This window comes from Streptopelia decaocto, assembly GCF_964273445.1.
Source record: "Streptopelia decaocto genome assembly, chromosome: 6".
Taxonomy (NCBI): Eukaryota; Metazoa; Chordata; class Aves; order Columbiformes; family Columbidae; genus Streptopelia; species Streptopelia decaocto.
Window position 1 is genome coordinate 62,465,261 of NC_138660.1, and position 27,210 is coordinate 62,492,470.

The window sequence follows — 27,210 nt, forward strand, 5'->3', positions numbered from 1 at the left end:
TGCTCTGGCTTCTGGTATTCCAAGCACATCATTGTGGGGCTGGAAACTCAGCAGCACTTTTACATATTCCTGAAACTGTGCCTTGATTTTTTTATGTTCAGCCTGTGCAGTGGAGTCCATAGTTAGGCATTTCTAGAAAAAAGTTGCAATTACTTTTTATTGCCTAAGCTGGTTTTACCTGACTTCAAGAGCTACTGATTTTTGATTACTTTCTGCTTAATTTTGTTGATTGCTAACTTAAATTTGTAAGGATTCTGTATGATGGATGGCAAATGAAAACTTGGAGCGTGCATGCATGCAGATGATATCTGATATGTGCACTTTAAAGTTGTAGCTAAATTCCAGAGGCTTTTATTGATTCTTCTTCTTTACCAGAATCGTGTAGAAATAAATGATGTAGACCCTGAAGTTTTTAAAGAAATGATGAGATTCATTTACACAGGAAAAGCACCAAACCTTGAAAAAATGGCTGACAATTTGTTGGCAGCTGCAGACAAAGTAAGTAATTGACTCCTGAGTTTTAAAACCTGGTATTTGCTTGTGGAATGTTATTCTAAATATCTACCTATATATTTTCAGATTGATAGCTATGTATTTTTTTTAATGTGAGAAACAGATCTCATCAGAAATGATGGAAGATGAGAAAGAATAGGCTTTTTTTTAGCAGTAGAAGGTTGATAAATCTTTCTTGACCAGAAGTGTTTCAGATGTTAATTGTATTTACTATCCACATTTTTTAGAAATTGGGGGCCATTAATGTGATTTGGAAAATTGGTCTTGAATGAAACGTATCCTAGATTTTTGTATTCTTGAAAAGGGTTTATACAAGTGTTTGAATTAACCGGTCTCCCTAAAGTACTGCTGCTTCAGAACTTTCATCTTTTTTTCCCCTGCAAACTTAATAGTGCTAATCATTCATCTCTTCTGTATTGGGAATCTTGTGTTCTCTTTAATTTGCACTCTGTGCAATACTTTTTCTGCTATGATTTTTGAGATGAGGGGACTTAGTGCAGCAATTAAGGTGAGATTATTCCCTTTGTTATAATACACAGTTTTCTAACTTTTATAAACTTGACCCAATACCTTGTTTTCTTGTCACTGCTTTACAGCTTGAGTTGAAATTTCAGTTTGCTGTCCTCAAGGGACACACAGTTGTCTTTCCCTGAGGAAAGACATGAGTAGAGATGAGTAGATTAGAATCCAGAAAATACTCACTTTAATGTGTGTAATTTGAAACTTTTTCACTCTCAGCTGAGAATGTGGCAATTTCTTCAACTACCTTTGCAGTTTTTTTGTTGTTCTAATAAAAGTTCTCTCAGTAAAGCATTTGATCAGTTTGTGTCAACCCTAATGTACGTCTTGCCATTTGAGGAGTCTTTAGTGCGGCGTATTGAATTTCGAATTACCTGTTTGGAAGCGGTTTGATCTTAAGCTTAAGAGGCACCAAACGTTTTCATGACTGGAACTGTCTTAAAAACTGTAGAGATAATGGTAGAAAGAATGAGTTTGAAGAATGATTAGTGTAGTTTTTTCTTTTATCAGTATGCACTGGAACGGCTGAAGGTCATGTGTGAGGAAGCACTCTGTAGTAACCTCTCGGTAGAAAATGTTGCTGACATTCTTATCCTCGCAGATTTGCACAGCGCTGAACAGTTAAAAGCACAAGCAATAGACTTTATTAACAGGCAAGTACTATTTATGAGATTCTAAATATCCGTATTTCTGCTTTGTGTACCTTTTCAATATTAGCACAGTTCTCTCTTACAGGTGCAGTGTTCTTAGACAACTTGGGTGTAAAGATGGGAAAAACTGGAATAGCAAGTAAGTTTCCCTGCCTCACACTGTTCTGTACAAACAACTGCTAAATAGACTGCAGATCATTGCCACTGTAAGTAAAGCAGGATTCAGGAGATGCTACCCCAGTTATGGCTGTGACTTTCCCTTTAGATGAGTTAACTTCAACTGGAGGGCACAGTGTCAGATCCTAACAAAAACTGGTTTTTCTTCCTCTCCCAGGGACATATCAGTGCTGTGAGATGGTGGCAGCAGCCACCACAAGAGAAAGGAAACCGTTTTCTTGACTAACCAGGTTTGTCTTGGAGGAGTGGCAACCCCACTGTGTTTTCAAGACTTGCTTAGGTCAATCTGAGCCTGCGGTATTTCTAAAGAAATGAGGGCAGTTGTTGCTCTTGCCTTCGGCAAAATGTTTGTGCACCTTTCCACATGCCGGCACTTGAGGCCACACGGCTGGTCAGTCAGGTCCCTCTGATCCGGCTGGCTCTGGGAGCGTTTGTGCCGGCTGTGGAAATAGGTGGCTCAGGCTGTAGGACTGATTGCAGCATACGCTCACAACAGCTCATGTGAATCATGGAATAGAAGACAGACAGCTTCAGAATAACCAGTGGTAGGCGGAAATGGTAAAAGGATGGCAAAGCACTTACTTTTTACCACCAGAATCTCTGGAGAAGTCAAAAGCTGTGTTGTACCAGTTACTTTAAAACTAGTGTTTCTCCTTTTTAAAAAAGTCTTCGCAGGCCTAATGGTTGAGCATGATGTGGAAAAGGAGGGAGATGGTAGGAGGGAAATAGTAAAATACTAGTAGAAAAACTAATAAAGATAAATCAGAATACATAACAATATAAACTAGTTGATGTGTTCCTTCTCAAGTGATTTGGAACTTACTGAACTGACTTCTGTCTTGGATAACTGCTATTGAAGATGCTGGTCATCTTTGCTTCAGCTAAAGTATCTACAATAAATCAGAGAAATAATATGAGAGAGCCAGGCTTAACTTACTGCTTCTGGGCACCAGGGAGTCTGACCTTTGATATTGTTTCTCACGGCACTTACCTTTACTGATTTGCAGCAGAAGATTAAAGGCTTGCATTAGAAATCTGCAAAAGGTTTTTTAGAGATTGTGTAGTGTAGAGGTCAGGTACTAACTTCATGCTTGACAATGTTCTTGAAACAGTAGGAGAGTGCTCATGAAAGGCTTTTGAAAATGCAGGGCAATGGAAAATTGGGATTGATGCATTAAGCTGTTGGTTCCAAATTACAAGTTTATCCTGTATCAATGTGGCATGCATGCCCCACCAGTGTAATATTCTTCATATGCAGAGTGAATTTTATGCTTTATTCCCTATTCTTTCACAAAAAAGTAAATGTATACTTTGAGTAAATGCATTGTTTTTAATCTCTTGGCTGTCATTGCGATACTTGCTGAAATCTGTTATTGCTGAATTCTGAATGTAGTACACGGTCTTGTGTTGAAGAAAGGGGATATTCTTCAGTATGCTCCACTGGTATTCAGACTGCAAGCTCCCAATGAAGGGCTCTGCAGTCAGCCAGCTAATCTGTCTTCATGGCTTGTTTTAGTGGAGGGACTCCATAATTTTTGCTGCAGTTTCATCTGATTCGTGTCGTCCTTCTCTCTCCCCAAACTGAGCATGCCCTTCCATGTAATGAGATTATCATGTCTTCCCTTGCTTTTCTTCTCTATACAAGACTGCATTTCCTTCTAGTTTTTTTCTTATCCTTGTTGGTTTTTTTCCCTGAGAAATTTCAAGGCGGTTATCGTAACATGGTGCCCAGTATTGGGCGCAGTTCTGTAGCTGAGGTCTTGCTCGTACTGGGTAGAGCAGAATAAGTACCCGATGATGTCCCATGTGATGATATTAATATACCCACATTGCAATCTGCTGCTTCTTTCCAATGGCATCCTTCCTGGCATTCGTAGTCAGATAATGCTCAGCTGCTCTTCTGCAGTAGTTCTGCCTTGCCTGCTCTTCTCTTCTCTGCTGTGCATTTGTGCATTTGGTTTGTAAAAATAATTGTGTGACTGTTGTTAATGCTTCTGTTTTCAGCCAAGCGGCAGACATAATGGAGACGGCAGGCTGGAAGTCCATGATCCACTCCCACCCTCACTTAGTAGCAGAGGCCTTTCGCGCACTAGCGTCTGCACAGTGTCCACAGTTTGGCATTCCACGCAAACGGCTAAAACAGTCATGAAATCTTCCATGAACTTTAGAGAAATTGAATTGACTCTACTCCTCCATGTCCAGAGGTGTTTTCACAAACCATAACGAGAGTTTTTGTTACCCTTGTCCACAGAACAGAAGCTGAAAAGGCTATTGTTTGCTTTTCAGATGGATAATTTATGGTTTAATCCTCAGCTTTAAATTAGACTGATTACTCTAATTCACTGAAAGGCCTTAAATTATCTTCAATGACTCTCTAGTCCATATAGTCTAATGTATCTTGATTTTTTAATTATTTTTTAATGTGCCTTGTCTTTTTGACTAGGCTCTGCAGGATTGCACTAGCTCCGTAATGCAGTAAAGCTGATAACTGAAGATTAATTTTTGAAAGGGATCTTCCATTATTTTCAGAAGAGAAGAAAATGTTTATAGTTCGGTCCTGTGCTAACTGGAAGGTTTTAACTAGCCTCTCATTTAAAGCGCTTGAACCAGAGGCACATAATGTACCCCAGACAAGTGCTACGTATAGGGAGAGCCTGTTTACCTTCAGCAAATGCCTGCAGGCTATTTATGGCAATATACTGCTTTGAACATAATTTATTTTTCATTGTGGGGGCAAATATGCAATGGTTTGGCCCAAAAATGTATTTTCATTACAGTTTGTAATGCTTATTGTGTGTGTGTCAAAGCTGTCCAAATGGTGAAAAGAAACACAGAATAAACCTCTTGCTTGTGTTTCTTTACGGTCCATCGTTAGTTTACATTTAATGCAGAACTGAACGAGAAGTGACGAGTTCAATGTGAAAACAGAATAGTATTGTGTATGGAAAAAATAGATCCCACATGTATGGTTACATAGGAAAGTAAAGGATGCATAGAATGACCAAATGTAAATTGAAGAAATGGGCCAAATGGATTCTGAATATGCACTTTTAATGTGTAACTTTTGTATGTTGTGTGGTACATATATATTTTGCTTTTGATGAATTAATGAGGTACAGGTAATTGTGGCTTAACTTTTTGGATACATTTTAAGATGCCCACAGCCACATGGGATTTAGTTTTGTTAGAAAAGAAAGGCATGTCTTTTTAAGACTCAATCGAAGGTGGCGATTGCAGCTTTCATATTTAAGTAACAGAACATTTTCGCGTATTTGAAAGAGGCATGTGAATGGTAAAACTTTGAAGGGATTTTTTCCATCTTGACGTTATGTGCACAGCTTCCATTAGCACCTAAGGAGGTTATGTTCACATCGAGAGGAGTATTTCCCTGAAATGTCAGATGGTATTTGCAAGCAGAGACTTGCTCAGTCTTGCATTTCAGTTATTGTACTAGCATTGTGGATGGGATTGGAATTCTGCATAATGTGAAAAGGATGAAACATTTGTCAACTGCTTGTCATGGGCCAGTTCTTTATTCTATGAACCTTAGCTTTAATACCAACATCCTCAGTGTTTGATAGCTGTGTTTACAGTTGGGAGGAAAAGTCCGCCGTAGTGCACACTCTAAATGTTTCCTGGGTTATTGCATTGAGTTTACTGTAATAGTGAGAATATGCTATATTTCTTTTTGGGGAAGATTTGGGTTTAGCAGTGGGAATGGGAGGAGATCTCACCTAATTTATAAAAGTATTTGCATAAGGATTTTAGTTTGCCCATTACAGAGGAAGAATTTCGGATTGTTTACTATCCTAAAACTTATCTCCATCCTCATTTCATTAAGATTCATCTGAATTGCTCCGAATGAAATTTTTAGAGGAAAGAGTATATAGTTTTATATTTGACAACTAGTAAACCGTTAGCAAAGGTAAATTGGGAAGAATGTCTGGTCCAGTTTTGAAGAATACAATAACCTCTAAACATGCATTTCCTTCTTCTAACTAAATCTTTATCATGGATAAAGTGTAAAATCAGAAAATTTAGTAGTACGTAAGGCATCAAATTATATATTTACAGAGATTTATCCTTTTATCAGTTTTTAAATATTTATCTAAAATAAGGTCTCATAAGCATTCTTCACGATAAGATGTAAAGGTAATTGTTCCCTCCAAAATAGTGATGTTTTTGCTGCACTGTGAAATGCGTTAGGACTATATATCCTCATATTCATCACTGGTAAAACTTGCAGCTCTAACATACAAAGTGACTTGAATATTTAATGCTGTAATGATTGTCCAGTTCATCTTATTCTAAAGTAACATACAGTAATCTAATGGAACACTTAAGGACTTTTATGAAGACTTTTTTTTACAAGCTTAATAGCACACTTTGTACCAAAAAATGTCAGACACTGTGCTGTAATATTATCTACATCATAAAGTGTCCACTTTTCAAGCCAGACAGTGTATACCATACATTACACTAACAGGAAGGAAAAAAAAAATAAGGAACACGATAATTGATCTGTTTAGATTTGATTTTATTTATTATGTATGTTTCCAAGTTTTGTCAGCTCTTAAGAAAAAGGTAAAACAGTTGCTGTATTCTTGAGTGCACTAATTATTCACCTCTTCTATTCTTTAATTACCCACACTCAGTGTTCTCAGTGGTAATTACAGCCTTCTCCTTGGGATTCAGTAGCTTGTTTTTCCTCCCCACATCTCAAGAGCTTGCCCTTTGAAACCTCAGTCGTCAGTTCTAAGTGCAGCAGATACGAAGCTATCTGATACAACGGACAGTTTTTTCAGGCTGAAGTCTTAGGGGTTTGTTTTTTTCTTAGTTTTATATACAGATTAAGAGTATAATGTATGAAGGTGCCATGTTTTGGCTTGCCAACACTACTCCCGCAGATCCGTGTGAACCATCGCTTCCATGCTCTTCTGGGGAGAACCTGCATGTGTCCTGTGTGTGCGTGTGTGTATGACTGTGCGGTGTTTTTTGTCAAGAATGACTTTCTGAATATAAGGACTCAATTTGCTGTTAAAATGCTATTATGTATTTTTTTGTTTTCCATTTGAACCTCTCCTAAGGAGATGCTTTAGGTGGAAGATGCTTCAATAAATTATCCTTATTTCTTAGTCCATTTACTGCATGCAGAAGTATGAACACATTGTGCCTTTTTTTAGGAAACTGTTGTGATGAAGGAAAGATGTAACGGCATAAAAGGTCTTTTTGAAAGGTGTTTTTAAAGGTGAAGGAGAACGGTATTTGATACGCGGTTAAGGTGGAGAAGTTACAAATTACTCATTTGAGCTCTGTTGCATGTTGATTCTTGCTTCCTAAATTCAGTTTCACCGAGGTAGAAACAACACACAAAAAGTGGAGTATTACAGATACAAGTTAAGTAACGGTATATTTTTGTGAAAATGTGAAAATATTTGCTGTTACAAGGTAAGTGTATGTCAAACTGTGATAACCGTGGACACAAAGTTAGTTTTACAAGCTATTCTAGTTCTGATGTTTTTCTAAACATATGGAGTGTTTAGAACGAAATTCACCTTTGCACAGAAGGTCAGTAGAAGACCTACATGGACATGATGATCCTTTTAAACCCTCATGGAAAGGTTTCTCCCTTGGGAGAATAAACCGGAGTGCAGTATTTGAAACTGTGTTTCATAAAAGACGGTGAATTGCAATTGTGAAGTATTGCTACCTGAAATATCATTGAATTTTACAGTTGGTTAAAATTCCTAAGCTTAACTGATTTATTTTTTTGTAATTGACAAATGGAATGTTAACTGTCCTCTGTGTGTGGTGTTGATGCATATTTAGTGCAGAGCTTAACTCCTTAGCTAGCAAAACACTGACTTAGTCTCATAACTTGGCTTCTGCTTACAGTAAATGGACTATGTTTGTAAAGGGAATTCACTATTTCAAGTGTTTTGCAAGGAACTTCACTGTATTTGTAACCTGGTTTTTGAAGGCTTAAGATCAATGAGTCCTATTTTAGAAATTAAACCAGTGGAATGACTTAGACCTGGTTTGGGGTGGAAATGATTAAGAGAATTCAGATATGTAAACAGTTGTATCAAACCATCCAGCCTTTTTTTATCAGCTGATGTTAATGGTGAAATACTTTTTGTACCTTGTTGCTGAAAATATTTTTTGCGTTTCAGCACATCAAGTTACAATAAAGTTGTTACTTATACAGAATGTGTGACTTGTATTTGTCTTTATTCCCTTACATGTTCACAGCGGCTCCCGTTGCCTTTGCTTCTCTCCTTTGAGAATGGTGTTTTACCAGCACTGCCAGTCAGTCCAGTGTAACATGTACTGCTGTCCACTAAAACCTTTTTGGGGAGGATCACATTGCAGTCTTGCTCTGATCTCCACTAACTTTGTCATTTTTCCATTTTGACATTTGCTCAGAGCTCTGAACGGCTTGTAATTGCTGGAGAAAAACTGCGTTTACACAGGTTCCAGCAGAACCGAAATTCGGTGGGAAGAAGGGTTTGTCCTGGGCTTATGAAGGTGGGCTTCGTGGCTTCCAAAAGATTGTGTTTATTTTTCCACCTACCATCAAAAACTGTCATTTTTCCTGCCAAGGAGTGTAAGCTTATAATGACCATATGCAACAGGAATTGCTTGTATTTCTTACAGAAGTGCTATGCAGGAATAATCTCTATGGGGAGTTCATGGGGTTTAATATGTTTATAGGCATTTTGCAAAGATATCTAGGTCTGTTGATATGCTGCTCTGTGGACGGACTTTGGACGGATTGAACTGCGGACAAGGATGTCAAGGTAGGTTACTTTATAATAAGTGACACAGGCCATTTGAATAAACACAATTATAATATCTGTCTTGTGTTATCTAGGGTACGGCGCGAATGTGTCAGAGTTGTCCATTGCAGTTCTTGGGTGACAAATAAGGATACAGATGTGTCATCACAGGGCTGCCCTGGTGTCTCAGCGTAGCACTTCGCTGGTTTGGCTGTAGGTACATGCAAAGTTCTCTGTGTTTTCTTTAAAAAATACATCCCTTAAGTTACCCCGCAGTGATTCAGCTCAAAGTTCCTCGTGGGGCTTATATCAGCAATGGCAGAACTTACACCTTGGCTTCAGTAACCCCCAATGTAAACATGACTGGTTATAGCTGTGAATGGTAATTACTTATTTTTTTAAGTCCAAATTTTTGCTGTTAGCTTCAAGTTCTAGGTAAAGAATATTAAACTTCAAGATTTATTTTTTTGAAGGCTATATTTTTATCCTTAGTCTTTCTGAAGTAATTTTTCTTCCGAGATGTTTATCACCATACAAAGGTTTTCTTCATCAATCAGCAAAATGGATTTGATTAGCGTTCATTTTAAAAAGCACCTTTTTTCCTTCTAAAAGCAATTCTGCTGTGTGTGGAGATGGGGCACATAAAGCTTTAACTCCTTTTAGTTGAATGTTTCTGTTAAATTTAAAAAAAAGGGTATTTTACGGTGTAAACCTATCTGAATCTTGGTTTAACTCAAATATTAACTAGTAACTTGAGCAGCTTTCTGAGAATTCTCACGTGAAGTCCAATGTATGTCCCTTTCCCCTAAATTTAAAAGGGGAAAGCTCCAGGAATGAATCTCAATGTGTGAGATCTGCTATTAGAGTGAAAAGCATCTCTCACTGCACAGAGCCACCGGCCCTACCGTGCGCTGAAGCTTAGTTTGGTGTCCTGAGTAGTCCCAGCTTAAGCAGTCCCCATTGCTGCCACTAGAAGATATTTCACAGCGCAGCCTGAGCACTCAGAGGTGAGAAATACTGGTTAAATTTAGGCTTTGTGCCACTTCTCCAAGCTTCATGGTGGTTTTGACTATTTGTGACACTTGCATCTTAACTTTACCATGAGAAATTCTGATTTATTCTAGGATCTTACCTAACTTACTGGGTTTTTCATGAAGAATTCAGGACATTTAGCTATGTTGTATATGGAAGAATATAACCTTTTAATATTAAATGTTTCTCTGTTTTAGATTACTTCTGTTACAATTACTATTTAAATGAGTGTTACCCACTCCACTACAAATTTTACATGACTTATTTATTAAGTAAATTACATTAACTATCCGACTACTTGAATTATCCACAAATAACTTTGCATATAACATTAAGAAAGTACAGTAACAGAGGAAATGCTGTTAATTACTGTTAATATTAGAGTGGCTTTATCTTTCTGCAAACCCCTTGGTAATTTTCCACTAGAGGAACATGGATTTTGTTGTCATGTTTCAAAGATTCCTTTCTGTTCTCTTAGAGGAAGCTGGAAGAAATACAAGGTGCAGAAGTTGAATGGAGCATTTGCGAGATGTGTGATGCAAAGGATTTGCTTTTTCCACTACAACAACTGCACCCAGGGGAAAAGCAAACAAACAAGAGCAAACCAAACCACCCCAAACACTCAGCTGTGACAATTTGAGTGCTTTGGAATAGAGGTGGCATTCCAGTGGTTGTCAGATAAGTTCATTTTAAACAGTATGTGAAGTCGATGCTTTAAGCGTTAAATTGGGATTCACATAAGTATAAATAACAGAAATGAGCTTGTGATTCAAGAGTGGGGAGGGAAAAAGCAATTCTGCAGAGTTTGCTTGGCCTTGGTTTATAGTGAAACTATGAAGGGTGTTTTGAGTTCTCAGAGAAACTATTTTGAAGGAGACTTAGAGCAGTAGCACTATGTGGTGATCACGAAGCAGAGAGCGGGTTTGAGTTCCTCTGAAAACATTACCTGACATAATATTTTTGTCTTGTGTTCGTAGTAGAGTTTGAAGCATATCAATATTTTTGCGCAGGTACTGTATTTCGATCGAGGGTACGTATATAATGAGTGAAAAGCTGTGCTTTGCCAAGCTTATGCATGTTTCATGTGTTGGCAGTGATAGTCATGTAGAAAATAAGTTGCACTATGTCACTTTGCGCTGCCGATCAGAATGGAGGCGGCTTGTGCCGCATTTTAAGCAGTTATTGTTTTTCATTTCCCAAATTTCTCACTGCGTGGTTGACTGAGCCATTGCAGATAATAAAGGTAAATTTTGGAGTATATGCAACAAATTCTAATAGGGTGACTTCTTAAAGCATAGAAGCTTTAACTGCAGGTTAACCTCCTAATCTTAATTGCAAGTAAATATTTAAATTTTTCGTTTTGAAGTTGGTAACTTTCTATAAGCTTTAAAATTAATTCTATGTATTATGTACACATGATTTTCTAACCCAGCTGTGTTTAGTTTATAAAGTCCTGACATTTTAAACCAAACCACCTACTTGCCAGCCTGAAGTATGCAAATATATGTTTATTTACTGTGGTCGGCAAACTAAATCTTGCTAGGGTAGTTGCGCCATCCCTATGTGAAGAGCTGTGATGTTCTCCATAAAGCCTACACCATATGTTTTAAGGAGAAAAAAGAAAAGTCTTAAATTTTGTATCTTGTCGCTGTCAGGTCCTCCAGATAGGCTGATCCTTTCAGATGCATGTGGGAGTTTACGGTACCAAGACTTTGTTTCTCCCTTACAGCGGGACTGATTTATTCTGCTGGATCGAAAGAGTCTATACCGGTACAACTTACCCTGGGGGATTATCCCAGGGCAACAATTAGACGTAAAATTTACGACATGAGTTTACTAGATAATGAAAGAGTGAGGATATCTTTTTAAATGTAGCTTTTCCTTCGAATGTCTGGTTGTTTTCCTGTGGTTCTGGTTTTTAGGATACGTGCTAGCACCTCTCAGATAATACAAGTACAAAATATCTAGTGAACCTGCAAATGCTTTATAAAGGAATTTCAGCAAGATCCGTTTCCCCGATTAAAAGAAATGGAGATACAACTTCTCCTTGTAACAGCGCATTTGAACAAAGAATGTATCGTGTCAGATGTAGTTAATCTCAGAATAAGCTATAAGGAGGGTTAAATTGTATACCAGATTAGGAAAATACGAAGTGTTTTACCAGTAGTGCCAGAATAGCAGGCATCGACTTTGACAAGCTGACAGACCAAAGAACTGAAACTTAATGGATTTTAATTCTTTGTTGTGTACTTCAATTTTCTCGAATTATTTCTCCAATTAGTTCTAGTCTTTGTGAAGGAATGATTAATGATAATTAATACATGCTTATAATTTGCATATTCAGGCTCCAGTGTTTCTTAAAAAAAACAAGTAGATTTGTATATGTGGGTGAGGCAGTTTTCTGTCATTTCTCTGGAGCATCAAGGTTTTTCAGATTTTCAGTGTGTTTTTTCAGCCGAACAGGGAGAATGTGGTAGATGCAGTAGATAGTTTAATATGCTGCTTCTGTAAGAAGCAATTTGGACATAACCCAGGTCTTGGATCTTTTCTGTAAAGCAGTTTCCTCCCACCCATTCTTCAGTGGATAGGAAGGGAAGGTAGGGATGCAGATGTATCATCAGGAGCCTTAACTCGTCCCTGGGTCTACACCAGCTTTGGAAAATATTTACATCTCTAAGATGGCAAAACCAGGTAAATCCTGATAAAGGGCATCTGCTCTTCAGAGGTTAATTTTTACAGTCTCTATATGCCTCCTTTATGTTGTCATTTGGTTTTGTCCTACTCCTAACATGCACGCAAGGAGGGATTTGTTCAAAGATACCATCCTATGAATTTTATGTTTAAAATCAGTAGCATGATGTTTCGAAAGCCGTTGGGTTTTAGTCTGCATAGGGGCACAGGCTTTCCGTGCTGCTCTGTAATGATCTAACCTTTACTCCTAACAACAAACTGACCAACCACCAAACAATTCTGGTTTCTGCTTAATTAGTCTTGCCTCTTCTGATATAAATGCTCACCCAGAGAAAACAACTGAGATCAAACAGAACTATTTTCTCAATAGTAGAAAAAAGGGCAGTAGGATAAAACTTTGTGATAGGTTGGCAGGAAATAAAGATTTCACTTGAAGAACTAGTACTTAATATTTGGCAGGTTAATCAGCAGATTTTGTGCAAAGGAGATGCTTTAAAGCTGCTAAAAAAAATACATATATATACCTTGAGGCTACAGTGAACATAATGCAAGGTGGGACTTTGCAAAAACAAACAAGTCAGCATGGCCGAGTTACGGACAGTGAGGTATGGTACTGAGGTCTGAGGAGGAATGTTATAATTAGAATTTCCTCTTTGATGTTTATACTCAGCTTTTGATCTTGCCCAAGCTACCATTTGGTTCTACACCATTTCAGCATTCTTCTGCGTCTGGGAGGACGTGGGGACAGAAAACATAGAGATTCAAGGGGTAAAAATAAAGATGTGTCTCCTGTAGCGTTGAGATTTCACTCATTGCTCCGGCCGAGCTGGCTTCAGTCAGCTGATCCCAGGAACAACAAGGCTGGTGAAGGGACTTGAACACAAGACCTCTGGGGAGAGGCTGAGGGAGCTGGGCTTGTTTAGTCTGGAGAAGAGGAGGCTTAGAGGTGAGCTCAGCACTCTCTAGAACTACCTGAAGGGCAGTTGTAGCCAGGTGGGGATTGGTCTCTTCTCCCAGGCATCAGCAATAGGACAAGGGGGCATGGGCTTCAACTCTGCCAGGGGAAATTTAGGCTGGAGATTAGAAAGAAATTCTTTGCAGAGAGAGTGGTCAGGCATTGGAATGGCTGCCCAGGGAGGTGCTGGACTCACCGGCCCTGGAGGTTTTTAAACTGAGATTGGCCATGGCACTTAGTGCCATGATCTAGTCAATGGACTGGAGTTGGACCAAGGGCTGGACTTGATGATCTCTGAGGGCTTTTCCAACCCAGTCGATTCTGTGATTCTGCAGAATGCCTGTTCTCTTTCACCGAGTTGAAGAGAACCGTGTGGGTTTAAACAATCACAAGCTGTAAGGTGCACAGCACCGGAAAAGAGTAAAACAAAGGGCTCTGGTGGCCCCACTTGTTTAGTTCAATATATGGTGTTTTCTGGAGCAGTAGTGTCCCTGCTTGTATTCACCTCTGTGAATATTCTGTACAAATGTTAATCGAAAGTGTTCAAGCAGAATATTGAAACTGACACTCTGGAAGAATTATCCTGAAATAAATGTTAGTATGGATGTTCAGGAAGAGTTGAGAGGGGAGCTGAACAGCCTGTACAGGCTCAGCCGCTGGCTGTAGTTCTCCAGTGAGGCGAGATTCTGGGCAGTGACCAAAAGAGAGATAAGAAGTGCAGGTGGGGCATGACTTCATGTTAAGGGGAAGAATTTAAAAGGTCTTGTTTGTTGGTTGCTTTCTTTTTGTTTTACTTTTTTCTAAAAAGTATGTAAAATAAGCAGCTCTTGAGGATACTCTGTGTGGTATAAAACTGAGAGTATTTCTAAGTTGGGCTTATTTTGTGTAGGAATAATAATCTCTCCTCTCTCGGTCATAGTCATTCTATGAACAGTCCTTTTATTTACTTTAGGCAAGCAAGTCCATCATCTTCCCTTGTTGCTTGTTTGCAGAGAGCAAACCAAACACTTGTTCCCGATTCCTCCAGATCAAAAGGTGTAGAGGAAGGTGCTGTTGCACTGGGACTACCTTTAACAATAATCCTTATTTGTGTTTTAGCCTGAATTACAGAGATGGAAGGGTATTTTTCCTTGTGTGAGTGTTTTTCTTCATTCCTTACAAACAAACACAAAACCCTGGGCTGGCTCAGCAACGTTCAGTTCCACTGAGACCACAACAGTAATAAAAAGCAGCAGCTTCTTTAGATAGAGCTTCCTATTACAGAACTATCAATAGCGCTGACATAGTTTTGTAATCTTGACTTGATTCCTATAGCGATAAACTTTGTATGACAGAACAGGCTTCTATTCCTGCAGATAAACAGGGTTTAAACATCTATAAGGGAGGTGCCTTGTGTCTAGTCTGCAGCTTCTTCTGTACTTCTTTCCACCACTAGAAACGCTTGTGTTTTTTTTTCCAACCAGCTCTCTAAGTGTACTATAAATGTATTTGAGTATGCTGCATCATTGGAATTTGCAGCTGAACACACTATCGCCTTCATTACAGGCTCCAGGCATTTATGATTAATTTCCCCAAGGTACACTTGACTATGTGCGTGCACGCTCAGCAAAAATGTCCACTAGGATTTGGTAAGAGGTTGTTCACACTTAATTCTTGTGTATTAGTGTGGGGATGTCGTCTGCAAACCAGAAAGAGAAAGGGGCCGCTGCAGCTTGCTTATGTGGTGGATTTCTTTCTTTTGTGTCTTAAGCAAATATTCAGAATGGAGGATTCATCAAATAATGGATAAGCAGGAGTGTGTGTGGGCAGCAAGTGCTTTGTTTTCTTTTTTCCAGTGGGTGTGAGCTGGAAGGACGTGACACTTTGCACTGCAGGCTGAATACTGCCCCCTTTGCACCTTGCAAAATTGTGTCTCCTCCTCTCCTGGGTCACAGATGCGATGGGAGCAGGTGATTTCAATCACTCTGCCCTGGTGAGACCACACCTGGAATATTGTGTCCAGTTGTGGCCCCTCAGTTCCAGCAGGACAGGGAACTGCTGGAGAGAGTCCAGCGCAGGGCAACAAAGATGCCGAAGGGAGTGGAGCATCTCCCGGGTGAGGAAAGGCTGAGGGAGCTGGGGCTCTGGAGCTGGACAAGAGGAGACTGAGGGGGGACCTCATTCATGTTTACAGATATATAAAGGGTGAGTGTCAGGAGGATGGAGCCAGGCTCTTCTCGGTGACAACCAGTGATAGGACAAGGGGTAATGGGTTCAACCTGGAACACAAAAGGTTCCACTTAAATCTGAGGAGAAACTTCTTCTCAGTGAGGGTGGCAGAGCCTGGCCCAGGCTGCCCAGGGGGGTTGTGGAGTCTCCTTCTGTGCAGACATTCCAACCCGCCTGGACACCTTCCTGTGTAACCTCATCTGGGTGTTCCTGCTCCAGTGGGGGATTGGACTGGATGAGCTTTCAAGATCCCTTCCAGCCCCTGACATTCTGGGATTCTGTGAAGAGAAATTACATGAAGAAATAGATTCTGGCTGGGTCATGAGTGCCGTGGCCAGTATTGTGATTCTGAGCATGCGTGTGGCCGAGCTGCTGTAAATGCGTTGCTACATTGGCATGCCAGACGTGAGTATTAGGCCTTATTAGTTTTCAAAAGTAACAACGGTGCATGATTTTTTTTTTAATTAGATTTGCCCTCACTTGAAAATCATTAAAAAAAGAACCATTTTTCCTTAAAAATAAAAATAGCATGCCAATAGTACATGTTAGAATTTTCCTCACCCGTATATTTTTCAAAAACTCCATCAGCTCTAGGGGATTATGTTGAATAAAAAAAGTGAGCATGTGCAAAGTGAAGGAAAGCAACTCATAAAACATCTCACAGCTGTTGGTACCGGTTCATGATCTGTGACACTCCTTAAAGCTTTGTTCAACATTCCATTCAAATGTCTGAAGCGCAGGAAAACAATGATTCGAGCATCTCAAATTTTGGGCCATGTGGCCAACTTCTAAGATGCTTAAAATCTTTTAAGCTTCCTGTGCACGACAATTGCAAATGTGTTGCAGCAGGTTTCAAAGTCCTGTGGTACATATTACCAGCTGCATACCTGTCCTATGGTACGTATTACCTTGTCTTTGAAAAATACTGGATTAGGTGTTAACTAAGCGTGGATGTGGCTGCTTTCTCTTTCTGGAAAGGGGCTCAGTGTTGACGCAAGGTAGTTCAGACATGCTCGGGATCTATTCCAGCACTTCATTGCACATCTGGGAATGCAAGCAGTGCATTTTCAGCTCCCTTCCGTTGAGGCTGTTTTGCTACTTTCTTCCCTACATCTCATCCCATGGGGCAGCAATACCCCATTTACTAACTGTAGTATCTTCTGGGATCCACTTCTCTTAAGATGTAGAAGGCAAAGTATTCACTTTGCTTTATATCTGCTGCTAAGACCTCTCTGGAGTAACTTTATAAGTTGGACTAAGTGACAGAATCATCTTTTGTCCTTTGCCTGCTGTTGTAAAGTAGATCCCACTCATCAGGAGTCATCTTGCTTTCTCTGATCATCTGGAGATCCACCTTTTTGTTGAGGTTTCTACACATCTATGGGGATTCATCTTAAAATTGTTAGTTACAGCGGTTTCAAATTGGTAACATTATGCACTACTGGTCTCTTTTACTAAATGATCACTGGGTACCTAAGCCAGGGGATTTGGTGAGGAAAAGGCAGATTGTGGTGATGGTTTCATTAGTTTTCTAACGTTAGTTTAGTAGAATATTTCCCTTATAGCAAAAAAAAAAAAAAGGCATTAGCTAAATACGTGCAAATTTTGAGCTTCAATGTTATGCTTTTGTATCCCACAGTGGAATAAAATGTATGTTGTGTTCTCCATGTTTCTGATATTCCTATGTACCACACGAGATCAGCCCCCTAGAAGGAAATCTGTGCAGGCCGTACAGCAAGGTGGGGAATTAATGATAGCAAAATAATGAGTTAGCACCAAATGCTAATTAAATATTGATGGAAGTAATATTTTCAGTTATCTTCATTATGGTGCAGTGTTTTATGTAGACATGAAATGCTGGGAATATGGCACATATTAGTCTTGTAATATAAAAACACTGGAGTTACTTTTCTGAAGTGCATTTTAAATCCACTGGAGGTCTATGTATAATATATTTTTTGACTTAGGAGATTTTTAATTTTTTTTTTTTAATTTAGCACTAAAACCCAACGAGTCTGAGATGAGTCTCGCTCTGATTTTCAGTGAGGTTTTGAACTTCCTCACCAAAGTCCTTTCAGTCCTCTTGGTTCCCAAGGAAGGAAGGGATTGATTTCACCTTACTGACAGGAGGTTTCTGAGCATTTATTCTAATCTATACCCTCCCCGTCTATCTTCCCCTTCCTCTTCTTTGGAGGAGAAGGCTTTTAAACCTAAAACTAGAGAACATTTTTTGGGTGAAGCACTTCATTACTCAAAAGCAAAGGTCCAGGACTATGTGTTGCTGTGACTTAACTGCCTAAAGACCAATTAGATTAGAAGAATTTCAGGAATAGCCCTACCAAAATATTGTTTTATATGCAGTTGCCTTTGGGGAAGATGGGTAAACTTAGCACAGAACACACAGGTCGAACATGAGCAGCATTGTGCGGTCTCCTTACTCTCAAGTTCCTTTGGGCTCTTCTGGAAAGACAGAAAAATTACTTCTAAGAGTCCTCCTGGAAAATGCTGTCATAGGGATTACTTATTAATAAGTAGAAGGCATAAAGTGAAGTGAAAATGAGTCCTTTTTGGAGACTTTGTGGAAGGGAAAAGCTTGTCCAGCACTGCTCGTGTGGGCTTCTTTCCCACGCCGGGCTGCAGAACAGGTCTATTTGCTATCTTTGTGTTAAATTTGTGCTAGTTTGGAGGGGAAAAATAAGTTTTAAGACTGTTCTTTTGTCTCTTGGCCCTAATTGGCAATTAGCAGCAGGTGGATGTTGGGGATGAACTCATGGCTGTGCCTCCATCTGGTGGATGGGCAAGAAAAGCCCAACCCCAAGAGTGTGAATGTTCTTTGTCACTCCGAAGAGCACTGGAAGATTAGAGCAGGTGGGGGATATAATTGGAAAGGAGGGTGCAGAGCTTTTTATTGTAGAGGGTGCAGCCTTAGTGCCGTTGTCTAAGTATAAATTGTTACTAACAGATAACTGTGATATTATTCTCTATGGAAGGTGTGTGAATCCAGTGAGAGGTGTTGGAAAATGACTGGTGCTGAAGCACAAGGAGCACTTGAGCTGAAGAACAGATAATACCCAGAAGAGCAGAACTGCGGCACCAGCTGCTCAGAGGGTAATTCAGTGCTCATAATGATTTTCAGCTTCTCTCTGAAACTATCGCTTTGGAAGTATCCCTCATCTAAAGTACAAAGTTTCCTCAGACCATCAGTGTAGAATCTCTCCACATCCTGAGCATGTGAAATTAATGACTGAATATTATGCTGAGAGCCATTTAATTAAAAACACTTTCATTAATAATGCAGTTGGAGAGTGTATGTGTGTTATGTAATTAAAGATAGTACATCAGTAAATGATACTGTGCAAAACCAATTCAAAAAATTCAAATGAGTTGGTGTAACATAAGGAACTTAATTCAAGTGGGAATAAAAGTCAATGTGAAATAAGCTCAGAGTTTTTCCTGGAAGCTGCAATTAATCTGCTTCTGGCAACACAATTCAATACTCATATTTCAAATAAGGGGCTCTGCTTGTTTTAAAGATAACTGGTGTGGCAAATCAAAATACATTTCTCCGTTCCTTTTGCCAAATAAAACAAATATCCCCTAATGCCTTGACACACTGATGAGCTTGACTGACTCATGGGGCTCGGCCGCCTTGCACACGGTTCATCAGTGGTGCCGCTTTTACTTTGAGCAGTTGGGTTGTGCTTGGTGTGGGTCTGGTATTTATGGTGTATTTACCTTAAAACCGGTAGTAGGAGAGGGATGAGAGTGGGTATTCCCAATTGGGGGGAGCAGACATCTCATTTCCCAGAGTACTGTATTTAATCCAAATCTTCGATGATTGAAGTCAGAAACGCTACAGTTAAATATATCTGACAAGAGAGGTGGATTGGGACTAAGTAGCCTTAAGTACTGTATAATAAATAGCCTTGCTTATCATCTTCAGTATGGCAACTTGAAGCATTTTTAATCCTTTGGTTCACCTGCTCAGAAATGTGTGTTAAATATTGCGAGCTGGCATCCCAGGTGAGCAGCGCCGGTCTGCTCAGCATCACCCGCCGTGCCGGCCTGTGCTTCGGATCCTCCCTACGAGAAAAGCTGGTGGAACAGTGTGAGTACTGTTGGCTCCATAGCCTGGAGGCTCCTCGCTGGTTGGTTCTTGTACTAAGCCAAAACACACGTGCTCAAGTTTGAGAATATCAGCCTGACGCGTTTTGAAAACGGGGGCACAGCCCCAAATCCTCCCCTGCCAGGAGATGCCTTTGGTGTTCTCTAAGAGAGCTCAGGTGAGCCGTGTTTCATCGAGGGCTGTTGAAATGCGGATAAAAGGGGGTGTAACTGCCGCCTGCTCATTTAAAAACCTCATAGTTAATTAAGACATTTATCTGGACCCAACTCTTGTCGGGTGTTTATTGCTTAGGTGTTTATGGCTTTCGTCACAGGATGAAAACGGGGGTTGCAGCAATGCAAGAAGCTTCTGAGTCCCAGCTGGGAGCAAGTGTGAGTTGTTTGCTCCGAGCTTCCCCGAGCTGTGGATTCCAAACATATATGTAAATGTATATATAGCAGAGAGACCTATAGAGTGTGAGTGCTTGAAATGTACCCTGTTGCCAGGCCTGGCACCTGGGATCTTCTCACCCGTGTCGCTCTGTGCTGGTGATACAAACCTGACCAATACTAGAAGATCTAAGCAATCACCCTGATAACTTCAGGTGCTTTTTTTGGGCCACTTTTAGCTTCGGGGCTAATCCAAATAACCTCTAAGTCTCATATTTCACTATTCTCTTTCTTGCTGGTTTGGTACCAATTATAATGTTTCACCTTTCAGGAAGATCAGCAGCTTATTTGCAGCTGTTAAGATAAGGTGGCCAAAGCTTAATTGACTGCATAATGATGAAAGAGCCACGTACTGGCTGGGAATGAGGCAAGAGATGGAGAAATGGGATTTGCATCTGAGGTGGCCCAAGGGTGGAGCTGCCAAGGGCAGGATGAGGCCTAGAACATGAGGTGTGGGTCTGGGACCAAGCTGCTAATAAAACTGTCTTGTTTTCTGACAAGTTAAAGTGAGAGGTGAGTGGTGGGACATCAGAAAATCACGGATGTGCGTTTTTCATAAGATGAAGAAAACACATTAAAAAAAAAAATCCCTAAACTAATGGATTCTGTTGTTTTTCCGTGTTGTGACTTGAGGACAAAACCAGAGAGCAGTGTAAGAAATACTGTCAAGCACCTGGCTGTTTCATTGCTGTTGAATAGCAAGGTGCTGCTATTTCTTTGGAGTCTTGTAAGGTTTACGTAGGTTGAATTTTTTTTTCCCTTCCCTGAATAAAGCGTTTTCCCATGAATATAATTGCTTTTTAATTAGGCTGTGGCTAGTGCTGGATTTGTGCTGAGTGGGAGACTGAATTGCATCTTTGGAAAGCATTTCTTTTTAATTTGCAGTGGTTTTGTGTTTTTTGGGGAGCGCAGTGTGTTCCTTGTACGTGCAGCAAGCGGGGCTGTGTGGGCAGCGGGGTGAGGTGGGGCTGGGCTGAGCTGTGAGCAGCCTGGACAGCTGGGCAGGGAAAAGTGTAACGAAATAGAACAAGGGAAAGTGTGGAGTCTTGTATCTGGGTAGGAACAACCCCAGCCCAGGTTCCAGTGTAAGTTGGGGAATGACCTATGAGAGAGCAGTGTAGGGGAAAGGGACCTGGGGGTCCTGGGGACAGCAGGGTGACCATGAGCCAGCACTGGGCCCTTGTGGCCAGGAAGCCAATGGGACCTGGGGTGGGTTAGAAGGGGGTGGTCAGTAGGTCAGAGAGGTTCTCCTGCCCCTCTACTCTGCCCTGGGGAGACCACACCTGGAATATTGTGTCCAGTTGTGGCCCCTCAGTTCCAGCAGGACAGGGAACTGCTGAGAGAGTCCAGCGCAGGGCAACAAAGATGCTGAAGGGAGTGGAGCATCTCCCGTGTGAGGAAAGGCTGAGGGAGCTGGGGCCCTGGAGCTGGAGAAGAGGACACTGAGGGGGGACCTCATTCATGTTTACAGATATATAAAGGGTGAGTGTCAGGAGGATGGAGCCAGGCTCTTCTCGGTGACAACCAATGGTAGGACAAGGGGCAATGGGTACAAACCGGAACACAAGAGGTTCCGCTTAAATTTGAGAAGAAACTTCTTCTCAGTGAGGGTGGCAGAGCCTGGCCCAGGCTGCCCAGGGAGGTTGTGGAGTCTCCTTCTGTGCAGACATTCCAACCCGCCTGGACACCTTCCTGTGTAACCTCATCTGGGTGTTCCTGCTCCATGGGGGGATTGCACTGGATGAGCTTTTGAGGTCCCTTCCAATCCCTGACATTCTGGGATTCTGTTCACTGACTCCGGACCCCCGTATCAACCATATAAATTGATGATTTTGGTTTTGTAAAGCTGTGAGTGCTTTATATGAATTCCTAGGTTTTTCTTTTGTCCGAGCTGAATACAGTACAGGCAATACCTTCACACACAGTGTTGGTGCAGGTTGCCAACACGTGAGAAACATCACTTGATTTGCTAGTTTTAAAACAACGAAGGAAGCTCCTGGTGATGGATGCGTGTTCGAGCTGTTCACAAGAGACAGAGATGGGAACAGCAAAGCCTGGTTTTCCAAATGAGATGCCCTACAGCTAAAAATCCACTTGATTGATGTGCATTTCATTGAGCTACTTAGTCTATGTGACTTGTTATTGTCTTTTCAACTGTGCATATTTGAATAGGGACAGTGGTAATGACAAATCATTATTATACTATAAATAAAACATTATCCAGATTATGCTGGTCAACAGAGCGTAAAACAAATAGCGAATTCCAACGTCCTTGAATTATAATTAACAAAAAAGAAGGCGGTGCGGGGTGCAGGTTTGCACTGAACGGGCATTTTTTAATATGTATACACACAGGATGGGGAAAACTATAGGAAGTGTATTTAGTCAGGAGTTTAGATACGTGTTTGCATTGACACCCGTGCATGCAAAGCCACACTGGTGAGATTTGGATTAAAATATGTCTTTTAAAAACTTGTAGATTAAGTTGCTGTGGTCATAAGTTCTTATTGCACACTTGGGGATTTAATCTTCCAAATTTGTATTTTAAAGGCCTTTGAATAAGAGTCATGAGAGGCACGATCACTGACATCTGCAATAGTCTAAAATAGTCACCTGTTACACAGGAAAGTGGTTTTTAAAACACGCCCTGTCCTGTGTGAAATCACATCAATTTTGGTTCCGTTTACATGGGCAGAGTGCAATTTGACCTAATGAAGCCTGTCACTTGCTTCGATTTGTTGGATTGTATTTTGCTTACCTTGCTAGGTGAACAGAATTTCTTCTTAATCTGATTTTGGCTGCAAAGACATTGCAAGTGCCTTTTTTTTGCAATGACTTTCTCAAAATTGATCTGAAAAAAAAAAATGTAATAGTTTTAAGGTGATTTTTAAAATATCGTGATTGGAAAAAATACGTGGTGGTGAATTCTCTGGCGTGGATGGGGTTTGGTACCACGGCTTCCCCCGCTCCTGGTGCAGCTGCCGCCTCATGCCGGCGCTTGGTGGAGCTTCTCCCATCACCCCAGCGTCAGATCATCCGAAACCGGTCCAGTGCTGCCGCGGAGGGGTCACTTCTCCCTGAGAAAACACTCTGGTGTTAAAGCAAAAGTCTCCAAAGGCGCCTCTGTCCGCAAACTTTGGCTTTTCCAGACTGTTTTGTTCTGTAGGTGCGGAGGGAGCCGAGCGGGTTTGACAGTGGTCGCTCCCGTATCTTTAGGTTTGGAGGCAGGAAAGCCCCTGGGGGACTCAGAGGTGGGAGACAGCAGCTCTTCCCAACGCTGCGGGTTGGTGCATCTTCTCAGTGTTGAGCAGCTCAGGCGTCAAACCTGTGAAAATGCGTGTGGCTGGCTCGTCACAGCCCTTCCCTGCGCATCCTCAGCTGGCCCAGCTGCCCTGGGGGTCTCCGAGGGGAGTTTGTACGCTCAGGGTCCTGGTTCGGCTTCCTGAGGTCTGGAAAGCTCCCGCTGGCCCAGCTCCCCATGGAAACGCTGATCCCGCTCCCCCCGCGTTCCCCCTGGGAGGGACTCGTGCTTGTTTTCTAATGTAGTCTATAACCCCTTTACTCTCAGTGCAGCTTGTGCAGTTGTTAACCAGTTCATGACTGTCTTTACCAAAACACACACTTCATTTCTCAAACACCCCAAAATGCTATTGGACCTGTTCTGCCCGGGCGTGTAGCGCAGGTCACTGCAGCACATAGTGAAATATCACCTAGGAAAAACATCAGTAATGTGTTGCAGTGTCTTTTACTTTGTCTTTATATACATGACATTTTAAAAGAAATCAAATATGCCACAAGTGCGTGCCGGATTTAGCAAACTCTCTTTATTTACATACAAATACATGTACACTTATATTCTGTATATGTACACATATTTAAGTGTATATACATACATGTTTTCCACATACTCTACAATAAATAGCATGTAGGGTTTTCTCTTAATTGCCTACAGTGCTGAGTAAAAATGCATGGCAATAAAATCATGGCTTACAGCTAAGTTACAAAAGCATCAACCACTGAACTCGGCAGTAAATCCAAGCTTATGTACAGCCAGAACCAGGACACGCTATACAGAATACAAAGTGGACCATCTTGTAGGGATCAACAGTAACAGACAAACTAAAAAACATCATTTAGACCAGGAGAGACTCTGTATGGAAGATGATGAAGGAAAACATTTAGATTATTGATCGAACTAAACCACACGTTTAAATTTGTCGCCTAAAGAGAAAAACAAAATAACCAGTTACTTGTGTATTTTTAACAAGTTGGGTTCTTTGTATCTTGTATCTTTGTATCAGAATTAATCTTATGAGTCTATCTGAGCTGCCACAGTCATTTCATTTCCTTGCTACAGCGCTAAGAGGGCTGGAGAGCAAGAGAATTGCCAGTCCTGTTATTATCAGAATTAAACAGCTTCTCTTTTTCCAAGGTGTGTATATATATTCTCTATCACCATAAAACTAGTACTGGTGTATATGTAAATGTTTGAGAAGAATCAAAACCAATGGTGACCGTGGAAGGAAGAAATGTCCACCAAACCTGCACACCCCCTGTGTCTAAGAAACTAAAGCTCGTCAATGTCTAATTACATCCTTGCATATCCACGGGTAAGAAGTCTGAAGGAAGAACTACTCACTCTTCACTTCGCTGAATACAATAACTACAGCTCAGAGGAATGCACATTCCTTTGTTTTTGTCTTAGAAATAGCACTTTCTCTTAGTATCTGGACTTGATTCCTTGAGCCCTGTGTGTGTAACATTCTTTATGAAATTAGTGGGAGAGCTTTAGAGCGTTTTATTTGGATTTTTGTGCAGAAGCAGCTGCGCTCTCCTTCACATTTCTTTTAAATAGTAATTTTCTGAAGTTCCCAATGAGAAATAAGATCTGCTAAGTGCTGGCTGATTCAAGTAAAAGGCGACCTCTCTGCCATCGAGTCTAGTTTAAAACACTGATTTTAAAGATCTATGGTCATTCCAGACATAATTTGGTTGGATTTTTGTCATGTCCGCCCAGTAGTTCCCTTATTAATGACGAGAGCGCTAAAACGCAATGGCCTCAAATGAAAACGATTGGTACACAAATAGTTTGGTTATTTACGATACAGCACAAACACAGCTACGGTTTTTAAAGACTTTTTAACCTGATAGGAAAACATGTTCTTCTCCAAAAGGTGAATGGAAATGCTTATTTTTATGCCCGACGCTGTATCTGTGGTTCCGGGTCAGCCAGAGGACAGGTACGGAGTCTCGCTGTGGTAGTTGTAATCGGGACAGACCTTTTGCACCAGTTTGTAATCTACGCTGTAAAAAGCGATGTAGATGCAGATCACTTTGAAGGGCTTGGAGCACAACCAGGAGACATGGCTTTGAGTCTGCTCTTGGTAGCAGATCTTTGAAGGGTCGAAGTTGCACAAGGCAGTTTTTTTAGCTCGGTCTGTTTTTTCGTACTCGATTCGGCAATTGAAGGACTTGGATTCCTTGGTCTCCAGCGTCGATTGTGGAGACGGTTCGAACTCGACCACCTTGGAAGGCGGCACCAGGCTGACAGAAACGTTCCCCAGACCCGTGGAGTTATGTCGGAAATAAACACTGAAGGTCCCATTGCCGTGATCGACGATTTTCCCTGTGATCAGGAGGTTCAGCTTAACAGTTTTGATGTTCGAGTGGAAGTCGCCCCATCCAAACATTTTCTTGAACTTCCCAGTTTTTACTATAGGTCTGCGTTTAGTTCGTGCAAGAGATTCCTGAACCTCTGTGATGTTGGACAACCAATCCCAAAAGTTTTCTATGCTGTCCGAGTAGGACACCTGGCCGTGTTTCAGCACTGGAGATGGCTTCACAAACAGGCGTAAAGGGTTGATGATTCGGGAGTGGACCGCGCTGTCCACCAGCGTCTCTGCAGCATCCTTGTCTTCCCAGTCCAGCACGTCTGGGGCTTGTACGACTCGACTGGCCTCACAAAATACCTGTTACCAAACAGAAAGAAAGAACTGTATGAAGTGTGAAAACTGGCAAGATACCAAAGGAGCTGTCCACATCTGGTTTTATACCAGTAGGGTCCAAAAGGAGCCGCTCACATCTGGTTTTATACCAGTAGGGTCCAAAAGGAGCCGCTCACATCTGGTTTTATACCAGTAGGGTCCAAAAGGAGCCGTTCACATCTGGTTTTATACCAGTAGGGTCCAAAAGGAGCCGCTCACATCTGGTTTTATACCAGTAGGGTCCAAAAGGAGCCGCTCACATCTGGTTTTATACCAGTAGGGTCCAAAAGGAGCCGCTCACATCTGGTTTTATACCAGTAGGGTCCAAAAGGAGCCGCTCACATCTGGTTTTATACCAGTAGGGTCCAAAAGGAGCCGCTCACATCTGGTTTTATACCAGTAGGGTCCAAAAGGAGCCGCTCACATCTGGTTTTATACCAGTAGGGTCCAACCGGCTCGTTCGTGTGGGCTGCTGTAATGAGGGATTTCTGCTGCCCCATGGAAGCTCAAGGATTTGACTCAAAGTAGGTTACAGATGACGGCTCCCACCGAGCTTTTTGCATCCACCGGGACAAACGGATAAACCTCCAGACAGGCCGAGGACTGGGGACAAGTTCCCTTTGCCCACAGGTTTGTGAGGTAAAAACACGTCTAATGATGCTGGAAAACCTGAACAGCAAAGTGGCGCCTCTGCCGAAAGATGGAGTGAAATAGAAAAGCACAGTTTTCCATCCCCTTTTGCTTTTTCTCCCCACGTAACTTCCCACCTGCTTTAAGCTTCAAGTCCTCTTGCACTCGGGTGCTTCTGGTGTTGACCTGTACAAAACGTTTCTTAGATCTTTGTCTCTTTTTGTGTTGCTTTTCCATTTTTTCCCAACCTTAGGGTGCCTGTTTGTGCTCTGCAGCTGCGACAGACTCTGAAAATAACCCTGCTCTCCGTGTGTTGGTCTCGGGTGCTACGGTGCCTGTATTTAGCAAGGCCCATCCACAGAGCACATCTCATCGCTTCTCAGAAACGTGACCAGGCCAAGCTACGTCCAGTGCAAAATTGTTTGCAATCGGAAGGCAAATAACTACTTCTGGTAGCGACAGACCAGCGATAGATTTCAGAGTCAAACACACAGGTCTCAGTAAATAGCAGATTTCCA

General features: G+C 41.3%; 2 protein-coding genes across 3 annotated transcripts in view; one reads left to right on the forward strand and one right to left on the reverse strand.

Annotated features, from left to right (window-relative positions):
* The window catches only part of SPOPL (speckle type BTB/POZ protein like), a 35,250-nt gene extending 27,181 nt beyond the window's left edge, over positions 1 to 8,069 (forward strand). For both annotated transcript variants that reach the window (XM_082055383.1, XM_082055382.1), the window contains 4 exons: positions 376 to 498; positions 1,543 to 1,685; positions 1,768 to 1,821; positions 3,864 to 8,069. In XM_082055383.1, coding sequence (XP_081911509.1) covers positions 376 to 498; positions 1,543 to 1,685; positions 1,768 to 1,821; positions 3,864 to 4,008 — 465 coding nt within the window. In that variant the 3' untranslated portion in view covers positions 4,009 to 8,069. The remainder of the gene's footprint in view (positions 1 to 375; positions 499 to 1,542; positions 1,686 to 1,767; positions 1,822 to 3,863) is intronic.
* Positions 8,070 to 23,882: 15,813 nt separating this feature from the next.
* NXPH2 (neurexophilin 2) overlaps positions 23,883 to 27,210 on the reverse strand; it is a 38,294-nt gene continuing 34,966 nt past the window's right edge. Inside the window, exon 2 of the mRNA XM_082055658.1 lies at positions 23,883 to 26,047. Coding sequence (XP_081911784.1) covers positions 25,304 to 26,047 — 744 coding nt within the window. The 3' untranslated portion in view covers positions 23,883 to 25,303. The remainder of the gene's footprint in view (positions 26,048 to 27,210) is intronic.